Source organism: Quercus lobata, chromosome 7 (assembly GCF_001633185.2).
Source record: "Quercus lobata isolate SW786 chromosome 7, ValleyOak3.0 Primary Assembly, whole genome shotgun sequence".
NCBI classification, from domain to species: domain Eukaryota; kingdom Viridiplantae; phylum Streptophyta; class Magnoliopsida; order Fagales; family Fagaceae; genus Quercus; species Quercus lobata.
The window spans coordinates 12,126,656-12,143,297 of record NC_044910.1 but is presented as its reverse complement, the minus strand read 5'-3'; the positions used below and the strand labels follow the sequence as shown (position 1 = coordinate 12,143,297).

Here is a 16,642-nt window from a genome sequence, read left to right as displayed (position 1 = left end):
TGTATCCAAACTAGATTTGAATTTGTATATAGATGCATGCACAAGTTCCATTACATAAAAGGGAGTACAAAACATGTACATGTTATATTGTAGCACTTACACGTACAATAAGCGCAAAATGTGCTCATAAAGACATGAAGACATGTAATATGTAGCACTCACAGTCTCACATGTACAAGCTACGCTCAAAAGAGCTTATAGAGACATGAGGACACGAAGATCTTCATAACCAATCTCCCTCCTATCCTTTGGACCCCTACCTCCAAAAGCTTCTCTTGCAAGTTTCTGCTTTCTCGCCTGTAACTCTAATATCCTCTCTTCAATGCTGTTTCGGGCTATCAACCTCACAATCTTCACATCCTCCTTCTGTCCAATCCGGTGAACCCGATCCATTGCCTGATCCTCAACAGCTGGGTTCCACCATGGCTCCAACAAGTAGACTCTAGAAGCAGCTGTGAGGTTTATACCTGTTCCTGAGGCCTTAAGACTTGCAAGCAAAACTGTGGGTGAATCTGGTCCAGGAATTGCAAATTCTTCAATTACATTAGCCCTTCTCTTTGCATTCATAGACCCATCTAAGCGCAAAATTTTGAAACCAGCATCTTTCAGTGGCTTTTCAAGTAATATCAACATCTTTCGGAACTGTGAAAATACTACTGATTTTATAGCTGGGTTTTGATCTCTTGATTCCACAAGAAGTTTTAGAAGAGTGGAAACTTTCGAAGATGCTGTTGTTTTTGAAGAGGATACTCCAGCATCATCAGCATCAGAATTTTCTGGAGGGGCTGTGAACAGGTCAGACTGTTGCACAGGACGGCGACAAAGGGGGCAGCAGGTTTTGCGCTGTAGAGTTTTTAAAATACAAGCTTGGCAAAAAATGTGAGCACAGCGTGTAATTACAATATTGGTTGGTGGTGACATGCAAATTGGACAGTCAAAATCTTCACCCTCTTGCAGTACCTCAACCATCTTTTTCAGCAACTCCGGGTTGTTGGATACATCTGCTTATAATCAATTTTAAGTTGTCAGTGCAGAATACACACAGAAAACAAATTGGTGGCAAAGATGTTTTTTGTAATCTGCATGAGATAATCACAGCTCTACTGGATAATAATAATAATAATAATAAATAAATAGATAATTTTTTTTTTTTTTAAAGCAACCCATTGTAAAAAAGTGCAAGAACACAAGCGCAACATTCCACTAAATGACCACTCTCATTGGTCACGTAAATAGCACTTTATTGGACAACATGCATCAAGGTAATTATCAAGATAAAGCGAAAAACAATCTTCTAATTCCAAGCAATATGAACTTCTAAACTAAAATGCAAACAGAAAACTAATATTTGAATGAATATTGCACATATGCATATTAACATAATCTATCACAAGTAAAATCACCATCATTAAATTATTAGCCTATTAAATATGTCCAGAATTGCACGAGCACACTGATCTATCTCATACTAAGAAATAAAAACATTAAATATTGATGTATTATCATCATGGAGTGTGGAAGCAAATCAAGAAACCAGACCACATATGTTCCAGTGTTCCAAACATTGTGAATCAATATCCACAAATGTGAGAATTGCCCCCAGAGAGTCCCAGCCAATAACCTGAATGCCAATATAGCCAAGTGCCAAAGAATGGGATATGATTAATGAAAGATATACACAACCATATCCTCTCTAGCAATATTCTCAGGCCAAGACCATCTTGTCTCTTGGGTTGATCAAATACATCCCAACTAACCAAATACTCCTGCCTACCCTACCAACAACTAGCCAATAAAAAGTCCTGTATATTCTCAATTCCTGTGATATTCTAACTGGAATCATACAAACACAAAAGATTTGTAGACGAAATTGCCACACCCTTGAAATATGACTCTTCCATCTGTCCACTCTGTCCCACCCATCCTTTCCACCAGAGTCATAAAACTCTATTGCCAATGGTTTTCTTATAACAAAAGGCCCAAGTAATTCATAAATGACTGACCAACCAACCTGAGCAGGGTTAACAATATCTCCTTTCCACATGGTTGTGTAAGTATGTTGTATGTCTACCAAATACTTCACAAGTAATGGAAAGTACCCACAAAATACATCCAGAACCAACAAACTGCACCTAATTCCATTTAAAATTGGTTTCCACTTTCCACCAATTGAATATAGTAATCAGCCTCACTCTCCTAGATAGCATCTTCTGAACTCTACAAGTACTTTGAGGTGATGATGTTGTCATATTGCAGCTCCTTCTTTACACCAATTAATTCTACCAATAAAGCTTCCCTAAATGGAGTCCAATGGCATTCAATCACAGTGAAAATGTTGGTGGGGCATAATAGTGAGGGTAGGCAGTCGAAGTTATTTGAAGAGCAGATTTGTTGTACAGTTAACTGAGATAGGTACGTTGAGGCATGCAGTGTTAGCTAATATGATCAAAATACTCCCTCCGTCCCAAATTGTTTGTCAGCCTTAGCAAATCCAACTTTCTGGGGGGAAATCATGTATTGCACTGTCTTCGAAATAAAAATTTACTGATTTCTAAAATTAGCCTCATTAAATTACAATCAGATAATCCATATGGAAAACGGATATTGAATTTTCCAATAAAATAAACGGCAATTTAGGATTATGAAACTGTGTTAGTTGACTTTTCAAACTTGACATGTCTACCATAGCTTGTGAATCTGCATTCTTTAAAGCAGTGCGCATGGTCAATGGTAAGCCAAGTCTCAACTACTCTAAATCATCACTTACAAAATATGGCTTCTTAGAAATATAGGAGATATTAGTGAGCAGTTGGATGGCAAGGGATCTATTCTTCAAACTGAATTGTAGATCTATACCAACCGTCTACACCACAAGAAGCAGGAACTCCCCACATGCCAACCCCATGGTCCATATCTCTATCTCTCTCTCTCTACAAATATCTGACTATTCTACTTTGATGCTCAAATTGACCAGCTAAATTTGACTAAGCTCCTTTGGCTTCAGTTGGTGGCCATCTCTTTAGTTTGGTGTCAGTTCTCAATTTCCCAAAATTGGCAAGGTTGGTTTGGTGGAAAAATACCCTCAAAACCACACTTAGCATACTGTAAGCATTTTTGGGACCTGTAGGCTATTTGAGTCACTCTTAGCCTATAAGATCTTATTTTTTAAATTTTAAAATCCAAAAGTAGCGAACTTTATTTTTACTACAGTCCAGGTCCCCAGAAAAGGCACCCAAAACTTTAGTTTTTCTTCCTTGTTTAAAATCCATCTCATACCCCTTTCCTCAACCCTTTTAGAAACACTAAATTCCCTATGGTTCCCCTAACCTTTGCCCTCTTTAAACCTTAACCCTAGCATCCAACAAACCCAAAAACTGCTGCCAACACAACTCTTACAACTTAATTTGTAGTCTCCTACAGCTAGGGTCTTCAAGATTCAAAATTTCCTAGTCCAAACTCCAAACTAAACCATAAACCTCTAACACTAATTTCGTACTAACCCAAAATCTTCAATCTTTTCCTCAAGCTGTCACCCTAGTACTTACTCTGGAAAGGCTCTCTTTGCTGCAGGCTTACGTCAGTAGGCCATCCAGCCAGCCAACTTTTAATAGGCCCCAGCTTTGTTGATACTCAAATGGAGATAACCATAACTTCAAACCACACAGGAACTCTAATGTAATAAGGTATTCTAACACTAATTTTTATGGCATGAAGACATAAATGTAATGGGCTTTTGATTCTCCTTCAACTGACAATGTAACCTCTGTTTGCAATCCAACAATGAAAGAACCCAAAAAGTCACGTTCTAAAAGACTTTATGATCTTTTGATAACTCGATAATTACAATGGGGGAGAGGGGATTTGAACCTTAGATGTCTTCATTAAAAACACCAAAAGGTGCCAACCAGTCAACCTACAAGACTCTTGGTGATATTACTTTCATGGTTTTTATGATGATACTCGTATTTTTAATATACGTTTCCACATAGCTTGTCAAAAGGCACACCGAAAACAATGAATGGCCTGATAATTTTTCACATTTCCACCTATAATTTGCAACATTGCATCATTTGTGAGTACGTATTCCACTCAAAATTTCTCAAAAATCATGTATGAAATCAATTAGCATTTTTTTTTTATACCTTAGAGAGTTGTCGTACAATATATACAACGTTAACAAGTCATCATACTCACTTGATGTTAACCTTTTCCTTTTGCTTTTGATATTTTTCCAGGCTATTAATTTTTAAACCTAAATCTTAGGTCAAACACACAATAAGTTTTTTTTGCATAGAAGACTAATAGTTTTCCATGCAACTCACTTTTAAGTCTTACACTATGTTTAGAAGGAATGGAGGAGAAAATGGAAGAGAATAGACTCAAATTCCATTGTTTGGTTAAAAGGAAAGAGAGAAGAGAAATGGATTTCATGGGTCCCACCAATTTTTTATTTTTTACTTTCCCACCAAATCCATAAAATTACTAAAACTTTGGAAAGTTTTTACTTTTTGTGAAATTACTTTTATATCTATTGATCACCTGCTGATTTCTTGTCCGGTTTCTCATTCTCTATGGATGTATATGCTTCGGTTGTTTGGGATTGATTGGGTCATGCTAGGTTCCATTGCAGACTTATTTTTTTGTTGGTGTCATTGGCTTTGGAAACATAATTCTGATATTTGGAATGGTTCCAAGCTGTTTAATGTGGAATATTTGGACTGAATGGAATCGGCATTCTTTTGAGGATACGGAGAAATCATTGGATCAGTTGTTAGATTTATGCAAACGGACCCTCTTTGACCCTCTTTGATTGGTCTCGGAGTTCGGGTCTCTCAGATTGTTCTACTCTCACAGATTTTCTTTTGTCTCTTAGAATAGCTTAGAGTCTGTTTGCTTCTTTTTACCTCTTTTTTCTATTTGTTCACTATCGTGAACCTTGTGTTTTTTCATGCTATTCCTTTTTCAATAAAACTTTTCCATGCCTGTCAAAAAAAAACTTTATAATTTAAAATGATAAAATTATAAAATACATTTCATTTCTTTCCTTTCTCTTCTCCTTTACATCAAAACACATATTTTCATTTCCCTTTAGTTTTACTTTCCCTTCCCTTAAACTTTTCGTTTCTCTTCCCTTCCCTTCCCTTCTTCTTTCTTCCGTCCAACCAAACATCGCCTTAGTGATAGCCTCAATAAGAAAGCAATATACCATCATCCTCTCTCAAACTCACACTATAATATAAATTGAGAAGCTTCACTAACGTATCAATAACAAAATACCTCTATTGCAAAAAGGAGACAAGAAAACCACCGATAAAGTAATTCTAAATTCTTAAACTAAAGAGTATGATAACACATTAATTTAAGAATGAGCAACCAAATGAAATCCTCAAGCCTAACAAAATTGACATTTTGAGATGGCAGATAAAACACACACAGACACACAAAGACAGAACTATCTGCTAAATAACAGTAGGGAGTTTCACGGAACCCAAGCAACTAAAATCTCAGTAACTTAATAAAATAAAAGGAAAAAAGAGAAGATAATTTCACATCTTCCATATTACCTTCAATATTGTGATCAGGAAGTAACGATTTGAGATCTGAAGGGCACAACGCCAAATCAATACATATCTGGCGAAGTCGTAGGAGTATACTAAGTACAGCTGAGTAGTTGGGCATCTGTCGACCAGCATTAAAATAATTCCGGAAAACACTCTTAGCTTCCCCTTCCATATTGTCGTACAATTCACGTTCTTCTTTAGAAAGTTCCACATAACAAATCTCTATAGTTTTAGGTGGCAACCCAACCAGTCCCTTGTCTTTTGTTCTTCGCAAAGAAATGGTTGCCATTAGAACCTGAAATTGTAACCAGTTAAATTCAATAAACTGCATACATATGAATCAATCTGCAGAAGACAACAAAATGAAATAAAAAAGCAGAAAATGGAACAATTCAAATTAATCACGACCACACGACACTGTAAAAATTTCTATGAAGGAAAAAGAAAAAGGCAGACCATTCTCTAAATTAGAAGTGTTACAGCTTTTCATTACAACAATGAGCCTTGGCTCAAATGGCACTTCCTCCCACAAGTGTGCACGGAGGGTGTTGTTGTGAGTTCAAAACCCACTAGGTGAGCGTATCACTAACATATCTAAAAAATAGAAATAAAATTTTCATTACCTTTTGATTAAACCTAAATACCTAATAGGCTTCTTATTAATCCATGTTACCCACTTCATGCTATTAATCAGATATATTCACTTTTATTTACTTTTCCAATGAAATCAATTTGCTCCAAACCTTTCATATAATCATTTTTAAAAATCTAATGCAGAAAACCTAGTCCATGCATTGCAAATTCTGCATATAAAGTTCATAACATGTACTTCCTTATAAATCAAAAAGGTTCTCCTCCATCAACATGAGACAATGAAACAACTAATTAGTCATGCAGAGGTATGCCTGCAAGAACTACCTGCGCTTTGGCTCAGGTGGTAAAGGATGTGGTAGGGTTGGAATAGGTATTCTGTTCAAATCCTACCATTCAATCAAATATTAAAGAAAGAAATAATCCATTTTAATACATTGCCCCACTTTGCCTTTTATGCAAGGTGGTGAAAGACAAGTTGATGGACAAGTCATCCAATAATGACCTGAAATTTTACTTACAAATGTATAAACAAATAAAGACCTGAACTCTGCCAAGATACAATTGTAACAAAAACGGATTTTCAGAGAAACTTTATCTGCTTCAATCTTTTGTTAATCTATATTCAGTAACATGGTTATAGCAATTGAAATTGAAATCTTTTCAGAGAACCTTCTATGTTCTATAGTGCTGTACAATACATAGATTTCATAATCTATAGCCAATAATCTTAATAATTTACTTAAATTTAACTGCTTAAATAGATACTCCTCACATCCCAGTAAGAGTCCTCCTTCCGATTTTGATCTGCTGCAGAATATTGGTCAATTTCAAAAAGTGAAGATGTAATTTCTCTTCATTTCCTCAACAAACCCTCCATCCAACAATTTCTCTTCATAGTTCGCATGAGATGTTCCAATCAATTAGAAGCAAATTGGACTTATTTGGGATTTTATATCAGAATACATTTTTCTATTAAGAAACCGAAACCAAAAACAAAGGACTCTTGTGGCAAGGAAAATTTGGATTCCAATAGCTGAAATTAAAGAGAGAGATTGAATTGGACCTGTTAGGAAATGTTCTCTGAAAACAGATTTCTGTTTATAAACAAAAGACTCCTTTTTTACTTAAATAAATATCTGTAAAAATAAAAATAAAAAGAGTCCTTTTGCAAGGAAAAATTGTTTCCAAGTCATGGGAAACATTAAAAGAAAATCTCAAATAACCAAAGAAATTGAAATCTTCAGAATGGAAATGCCAAAAACTATTGTGATTCACTTCTATATAGGTCCCATTATTCTAGGTAGAAAGTGCAACAGAAGTCCAAAAAATAAAATAAAAAATCATTTAATCTTTGCAATTATATTTAAAATACACAACTGTTGTGGCAAAGAGCCAAAAACCATATACTATCAAGCAATTGACTAAGTTAAGAAACAAAGTACTAAGGAAGATCAGAAAACCTTTCACAATAGAAGTGAAGCATTTAGCCATATAGAACAATGATTTCCAACCTCAAAGAATGCATAATTCAGTAACACAAAACTAACGTCCCTTTTTAGTAAAAAGTAAACAAAATCTGTAACATGAAATTACCTGTAGACGTGAGAGGCCCTTTTGGTCCCCCTGAGAAAGTGGACGCTGTACCAAGCTTTGCCAATAGCTCTTAATTGAAAATGGCTCAAACCGCAAGAATGACATCAAAGAAAACAAATCAAATGAGCCATTCTGAATTGGTGTTCCCGTAACAACCCACCTCCGCTTGGCTTTCAAGTCAGTGACAGCTTCACTTTGTCGAGCATTCACATTCTTTATCACATGTGCCTCATCCAAAATGACCCGCCACCACTCAATCTTACTCACAGGGGACCATGGCCGTTGAACTTCAGCAGCCAGTGTACTATACGTCGTCAATACTATATCATACTTCTTAAGCTCCTCAACATCATTTGTTCTCTCCCCGTAATACATATACACTTTCAACTTTCCTCGCCAAGTATGCTCTTGAAGCTGTGTTACCCATGTCGAAAATACAGAAGGCGGGCAGACAATTAAAGTTGTCTTGATAACAAAATTACTAGAAGAGCCCTCGCAAACACCAGCAGACTTCCTTATTACATTGGCATCTAATCTTGCATCATTAATTTTACGTTTCTTCCGTGACAAAGTACCCTTCTTACTTACTCTACCTCTCTTACCCTTCTTGCTACTATCCCCATCCTCCTCACCTATTTCATCTAAGTTTTCTAAATCTACGCTACCACTACGAATTTCATTAACAGAAGCACTATCAAATTTATCGAAGGCAATCAAAGACAGCAAAGTTAGAGTCTTACCCAACCCCATATCATCCGCGAAAATCCCACCACGCAAAGGCTCGGGCCGCACTTCAGTACTAAAATTCGTCAATATATTGACATAACTTCCATCTTTCTCCTCCCAAAACGGAGGCAATTCGTTCGAATTCTCTCTATTAACCAACCACCCCAACCCTTCTTTCTGATGCTTAAAGAGCTTCGATTTGATCACATTCTGGGGCGGTTCCAAACCTTCCAAACGACCTTTCTTGCTCGCATTCTCGTCCACAAGCTTGAAAATTTCGTCCACGCTCTTGAATTCCTCAACACCCTTCTTCTTCTCCTTCACCACCGCCGCCTCCGACAGAGTAAAAGACGGGTCAGAATCCGAAATCAAGTGCAACCCACCTCGCGAAATAGCCGATTTCACGGTCTGAAACGCGTCGGCCCTCGCGAAAACGTGGACCTGGCAAGGAATCTTGAACCTATTCCCAGCCTCACGAGTGTTCGGCACAATGCCTTCGACGTGAATCGCAAGAGAGTCGATCAAAGGCGCCAAGACCGAGGCGACGTTGCGTTCGATGTGGCCGACTTGGACGGTGCGAGTGTTGAGAACCTTGATAGCGTTTGGGTCGTAAGTATTGAGAGGCTCGCGAACCAAACCCACCATTTCTCGACCGCTTATAGTGCCCGAGTAGTATTGGATTCCAACTATTTTCGCCATTATGAAACCCACCATGAAAGTCTCCGGCGGAGGCTGTGACGGTGGAAAGTCCTGCAGAAGTGAAAACTCATCTGGGTCTTGCCACTGCTCTAGACTCAAGAAAAGCGATACTGGGTCCACTTCGTCTTCCATGGAAAAAACACAGACAGAACTTGTTTTCAACTTCTGGGTTTTTAGAGAGAGAAAGTTATAGAGAGATGGGGCTTTGGGGTTTGATGAATAGGTCGCTGTTGGTACCGTTTCAGATGGGTTTGTTTAGTTTAGTTTAGTTTAGTTTTTTTTTTTAACTTTGAATGAAAACCGAAAGGCGCGTTTAGAGAGAGAAACAAAGAGTAAAGAAGAATAGAATGGACGCTCTCTCTCTCTCCCTGCGTCATTCTCCATCTATATCATTTTTATTTCCCTTTCTTCGAGGTAATTCGACAGTTACAATTGAACATGGTGATTTTGAATCTTAAACTTTTTGTTAGCGGTATCAGAAACCTGAATGAATCTTTAAATATAAATATAATATATATATATATATATATATTTTTTTTTTTTTTGGACAATTTGACTTAGATAATTTGATTGTTAAGACATGATTTGAATCCTAATCTTAAACATCTCTCTTAAAAATATCAAGATTTAAGACATCTTGTATCAAAAAAAGAAGATTTAAGACACCTTTTTTTTTTATTATGGAATATCAAGACATGTCTATTAAACTATAAAAATCCGTCTAACTAATATATATCATGAGTTAAATGTGAACACAAAAGAATTTATAATTTACATATGATGTATAGGATAGCGTGTATTTCAAAGTGTAAATACAATAATTTTTAGTTAAAAAATATTCTTATCCCAATCTTTCAATTCTTGAAATTTAAAGGATCACTTTTAATCCCCAATATTTTTGAAAAAAAAAAAATACTGATCCCAAACTTTCAATTCTTGAATTTTAAAGGACTGCTTTTATTCCCCTAACATAAAGTGGTCGATTTTAATCCTAACATATTTAAAATGAATAGCATGTCAATTTTGAGTTCGGTTACATTATCTAAAGAATTAAAAGTGATTACTTTAACAATATGGATTGGAATTTCTAATCTAAATAAATAAACAGGAACTAGAATTATTCATGGGTGAATTTTAGGTATTTACTTTTAGATATTTGAGACCTAATTTTCTTTTCCATTTTTTTTTAATTTGAAGAAGCCTTTAGAAAATATAAGTACTGTCTAATTGTCTATATTTGTTTGTCTGTGACTCTATGTGTCGCTATTTGCTAATTTGAGCCGAATTCAAAAGCAAAAATATAATTGGAAGATGATGCAGGTGGAGTCAGCACTCAGCTCAGCAGCACATGTAAGCCATGCATTCTTGAGAAAGTGCTAGAAAATAAATAAATAAATAAATAAGAATTCTTGGGAGAGTGAAACTTTTTTGATGAAGGGAAAGTGGAAGTTTTTATAAAGATGGAATTTTCAGGTGAGGAGGGTATAAAATAATTGGTGCATATTTTTATGTTAGCTTTTTTTCTTTTTCTTTTTTTGAAGCATATTTTAGTTTGTAAGCTATGAAAATATGCATGAAAAAAGGTGGGTAGGAGAGCGAAAGTTGCAAAAAGACGTAGTAGCTAGCACACTCGAGCAAAGTCAAAAAACTCCCAACCAGCAAAACGGCACTAGCTGATGACAGAGTTGAAACATTGGAAACTCCTAGGAACTCACAGTAACACTGTAAGTTACACCACATACATTCATTCAACAACCATTTTAGATTCGATTTTTTTTTTTTTTTAAATCATTTGGCGACAACAAAAGAAAATGAAGAGGAAATTCTCCTCAATTTGCATGAACTTGTGAGGCTTGCTTCTTTGTAATATCAACTTCTTCTTTCTACCAACTTATTGTTTTTTTTTAAGAGAGTTTTTAATTTGTATAAAATTTAGTTACAAAATTTGTTGTAACTTAAAATTACAAACTCACTCAATAAAATAAATAGTACAACATATTTTGAAAATCTAATCTTTAAATTGCATGTTCTTTACACTCTTAATACACATCTTAAATTTTATGTCAATCGAATATTATTTACTATATAACCTATAAGCTTATATTTTGTACATAGTTTTAAATTACAAAAACTTGCAGTTTAAAAATTTTATTGATGAAATAACTATTGATCTTTAATTTTTTTTGAAATTTTGCAAGCATAAAGGATATAAGTAGAAAATATAATCCAATAGTGAATTTGTCAAAATTTACCCAATAAAAATATATTAAGTTTGTAACTAAATTTTGTCCTTTTAATTTATAATGTCCGCTCTTGATGATAATTAAATTTATAATGTCCACTCTTGATGATAATTTTTTATCATTAGACTAAAATACTAATTGATTTTTGGTATAAGCAGGAATTACACCCCAAATATTTAAAAAAAAATTGTTTTTAATAAAAAAATTGCTTATTATTTTACTTTGTAGTGTGTTTGAATACCACTTGTTTTCCTAAAATTGAAAAATTATTACTGAAAGTATTATAAATAAAGATAAAAATTAATCAACATAATACAATGAAACCTATAAATAATATCAAAACTATAATAAGACTCATAAATAAAAATAAAAATAAATTAAATAATAAAATAATTTTAATTTTTCATTTCAATCAAATCCTCTCTATAAACTTAGGAAGTGTTAAACCTGTTCTTTTATATATATATATATATATATATATATATATAATATATAGGGAAGCGTGAAACCTTAAATGATGTTTTTTTTTATTTTTTAAAAGCAAATGATGTTGACATCACTAGAGTAGTTTCCATCATTAATAAATTGGATTTTTTTTTTTAAAGGAGACGTTGGATTTTGAACTTTTTTTTGAAACCTTGGATTTTTTAAGTAGACGTTATTTACAAATATTAAAAAAAAATGAATGAATAAAAAACAAGATTACTGGTGTGTAGCATGCGTTCACTACAACCTACATGGTTCAAAACATCGCTGGCATGAAAAATGAGCGTTTCATTATGTTTAAAGTCAAATTAATTTAATTAATTCTTGTAAGAAAAAAAAAAACTCAATTCACTTAATTAAATTTGCTTTTAACTAAAAAAAAAAAAAAAAGGTTCAAAGTTCAAACCATTGCTAGCATGAAAAATGAGTGTTTCAATTATGTTCAAAAAGTCAAATTAATTTTATAAAAAAATTAAATTAATTAATTATTATTAAAAAAAAAAAAAAAAAAAACTCAGTTCACCTGATTATATTTGCATTTGACTAATTTTGATTTCCTCGTTGAACTTTTTAAGATTAAATGCCTGTTTGTTTCAACGTTTTCAATCCAAAAAGCCCGTTTTGAAGAAAGTTGAACCACAAAACCCGTTTGGTTAGGTATAAAATACAACTTTTAGGAAAAAGTTGCGTTTTGGGTTTGTGAAGAGAACACGCAAATTGAAAAAGGAGCTCAGAGGTGCATTTTGGAAAAAGACCATACGCGTTGATTTATATCCGTTGGACTCACAGGGAAATTACCAAATGACCCTTGAATAAACTTTGTCCTTTTTTCTTCTGCCTCATATTCTGGCTCCTCTGTTACAGACCAACACCGCTTAAGAAAGTATCAACCAAATACAAACACAGCACCAACCAACTATCACGGGTCTACCATCACAACGCATTTCAACATTTAATAATTCAAACACAAAATCAACAAAATCAAACCAAAAATAACTCAAAATCAACACAAAACAACTTAAAATCAACTCAAACCCCATTGGAAAACCCATCCCAAACCCAACTCAAAATCAACCCAAAACAAAATCAACTCAAAATCAAACCCAAAATCCACATAAAATCAACTCAAAATTAAATCATTAATTGAAAATCCATAACCCAAACCCAAAATCAAAATCAAATACAAACCCAATGGTGGCAAAGATTTAAGGGATCTAAGAATTAAGGAGAGAAATGAGGGATTTCCTTATATTTCAATCATCTTCATCTTCATCATCATCATCTTCTCTCTTCCTTGTAGCTTTTGAACTATCAAAAAATAAATAAATAAATAAATAAGAAAGAGCTCTGCGGCAACTGGAACATTCTAAAGGAAGTGGAAGGGAAAAAGGGGAAAGAAGGAACAAAAAAAGAAAAGTGGAATGTTATGTAGGAAGTGGTAGGAAAAAAAGAAAAAGAAAAAAGGAGAAGGGTACGTGTGTGAAGGAGAAAAAAAGAGGGAAAAAAAGAAAAAAAGAAGGAAATATAGATGGAAAAAAAAAAGAGTAAAGAAATAAAGGAAAAATAAAATAAAGAATGAGAAATTAAAATTGAGAAATACTACCACAATATTTTCACAATAAATTTTAAGTGGTATGTTATTATTAATTAATATTGGTGAGAAAAAAATAATTTTTTTAGAAACTTTGAAAGTTCTTTTTAGAATAATTTTTTAGAAAGTATTTTCACAATACTTTATATATACATTGTTATTTTTTGTTAATTTACCATTCTAACCGTCACTTTTATAAGTGCTAACCAAATATTCAGTTTTTTCAAAAATCACTTTTTAATGATTTCTATCAAATATTCAACTTTTTGAAAAAATACTTTTTCATTATGCACTTTTTAAAAACTTTATTTTTTTGAAAAAAATCCAATTTTGGAAAAGCAAACTCACCCTTAAGAAATGCTGCAGAATTGTTTTCATGAAATGGGAACGCGTTTATTGTATAATAATAACAATAATTGAGGCAAAAAAAGGAATATGAGGTTAAATTCCCCGACTTAGGTGGACTTTTCTTTATAGGCTTTATAAAAGAGAATTTATCACACGAAATAAATTAACCCTTTTTTAATGGGAGAGGAAAATTTTGAAATAGATGAGTAGAGAGTAGAGAGTAGAGACTAGGGAGAAGTGTGTGACTCAAAAAATAATGAGAGGTCAGAGGAGTCCCATTCAAAAAAAATAAAATAATAATGAGAGAAGTAAAGGCGGTGGCAGAACTAAAATTTGCATCAGGCCCAAATTTTTATTATAAGATGCTCTAATTCCATTTAGGGAAATGCTAGCGGTGGCAGAACCACATTAGCATCAGGCCCAAATTTTTATTATAGGATGCTCTAATTCCATTTAGGAAAATGTTAACGAATGTCCTTATTAGTTAATAATTTATGTAAAGAACATTTTTATGGAAAAAAACAATTAATGTTTTGACAGTTTTTTTCATTTTTCATAAAAGTGGTGTCAAAATTTTCCTAAAATGAATTATTAACCAATACTCTAAAGGCACTCGTTAGCATAACCCTTCTATTTATTATAACGTTTTTTATCATTAAACCAAAACACCAATCGGTTTTTGGTGTAGGTGAAGATTGAATTTCAGATCTCTTATTCAACTATCAGAGACTTTCTTATAATGTAGTATTAAAATAGAAGCTCAATCACAAATCCAAATCATTTATACTAAAATAAAATCTAAGAAAAGTTCAATCAATAATCTAAATTAGATTTTAATTGCACTCCAATCTTGTACTAAGTGTCATTTATTATCCAACAAAAAAAGAAAAGTGTCATTTATTATCCTATAATTTGATGTTAAATGTTTACTTTTTAAAAATGATGTGGAATATCACCATGGACCCTTAGTATAGTGGTCACTCTATAAATATAAATGCTTGTGGGATGTTGGGGGCAAGGGTCAGGGCTCAAGTCTCCAAGAGAGAGTTTCACACACATATACACTTAGATTAGGTTAGAGTAGAAATTCTATCTTGAATTTATAAAAAAAAAAAAAAGTGGAATGCATGATAATTGTTCTTATTATCTGGCTATGACACCAATTTATTTTTTTATGTAAATGAATTTCGAACATAAATCTTTTATTTGATGACAGGAAACTTCACCAATTTTATTTGATGACAGGAAACTTCACCAAGTTAAAACACCAATCATGCCCCTAAAAAAAAAAAAAGTTAAAACACCAATTTTGTGTCAATTATCTTTCCAATATATATATATATATATATAGTCAAAGTTGAGAGAAATCATTACATATTTTAAAAACCTATAACTAAAAATAAGGTATAAGTTGTAACTCTTACACCAAGTATAATTTGAACTTATATATTTATATAATTGTGTTTTTCTTTTAGGCTGTGTTTGGTTCGACGGAAATTGTTTTTCGGGTGTAAAATCATTTCAGGGGAAATTTTTTTCCCATAAAGGAAAATATATTCAAGCTGTTTGGCTGTCTTGGAAATCGTTTTATGGAAAATCAATTCCCATATTTGGTTCATTCAAACATTTTACGGAAAATGGAAGTCGTTTTATGGAAAATCAATTCTCATGTTTGGTTCATTCAAACATTTTACGGAAAATCAATTCCCATGTTTGGTTTGTGGATCATTTTACAGAAAATACGAAATGCCTTACAAATTCAAAACTTGTATTGTCTAGACAAACCTGTAATAGTACAAAAATAATCATCCAATTCAACATTGAAATAGTCATCCACTTAAACATCAAAAATAATCATCTGAATATACTCATAATATTTATATCAAAACAACCACATCAATCTTTCACCATTGGCATTATACTTCCATGGTGTACAAAAATGATACCTACACGTGGTATCTGAACAGTACAAATACATAATTTGGGCAATTGTATCGTCCCAATAATACAAAAGACTACATATATAATACAATGATAGGTGAATACTAGTACTACAACAACAGTTAATCCCTAAAGCTACCGTCACATGTTATCATTAAACAAACAAGTCAGAGTTGTGTGAACAAAAAACTATCCATCCACAGCTTTCTTAGCTTAGCATTCTTGGCTAGGAATCCCCGTGTTGCCTTCTTATTTTCACATAGATGGTCAAAGGCAGTTATGAGCATTTCTTCGCTATATCCATCCGCCACCATAGCCATGACCTTAGAGTAAAGAGTTGTATATCCAACAGGCCCCCGGTTGATTTCTTTAAAAGCCACAGCAATTTCCTTCAGCTAATCAGACAGATTAGTTAGCACACTATCATCAGAGGGAGGTGCACGCCCTCTTTTGTGGGACTTGGAAATTCCTGACCCAGTGGTAGATGACTCTACCGCATTCTTCCCTTTGTCCACCACACCTTCCTCCCCATTGTTTGCCACAAACTCAGTACTCTCCCCATTGTCTGGCTCATTCTTAATATCCACATACGACTTAGAAAAGCTACCCGTGGCTGTATCCTTCCTCACTACAATAGCCAATTCATCATACATCTCAATCTTTTTGTTCAGAAACTCCACATGCTTACGATGCGCCTATAAGGGAGAAAAGAAAGTATAATAACAATGCAATAATCACTTCACATATAAATTCAATATTCAATTCAATATAGGTGCCATTAGATGATTTAGGTCAATGATAAACAAAAAAAATATGTTAGAGAACAAGAGACATAACCCATGATTTTGAAAATAAGTACA

At 33.5% G+C, this 16,642-nt stretch overlaps 1 protein-coding gene across 1 annotated transcript; it reads right to left on the bottom strand.

Annotated features, from left to right (window-relative positions):
• LOC115952759 (putative SWI/SNF-related matrix-associated actin-dependent regulator of chromatin subfamily A member 3-like 1) lies at positions 1-9,502 on the bottom strand. The gene is made up of 3 exons (XM_031070002.1): positions 7,749-9,502; positions 5,565-5,856; positions 1-1,001 (listed from the first exon to the last, which is right to left on the bottom strand). Exons 1-3 carry the CDS (start codon positions 9,303-9,305, stop codon positions 196-198), a joined length of 2,655 nt encoding a protein of 884 aa, XP_030925862.1. The 5' UTR covers positions 9,306-9,502; the 3' UTR covers positions 1-195.
• Between the last annotated feature and the right edge of the window lie 7,140 nt (positions 9,503-16,642).

Bases quoted from the DNA above. Each gene is read 5' to 3' on its own strand.
- LOC115952759 (XM_031070002.1), bottom strand. From the start codon at position 9,305: ATGGAAGACGAAGTGGACCCAGTATCGCTTTTCTTGAGTCTAGAGCAG. The intron at 5,857-7,748 runs GTAATTTCATGT...TTACAATTTCAG, and splicing joins AGGGCCTCTCACGTCTACAG to GTTCTAATGGCAACCATTTC. The intron at 1,002-5,564 runs GTAATATGGAAG...GATTATAAGCAG, and splicing joins TCCTGATCACAATATTGAAG to ATGTATCCAACAACCCGGAG.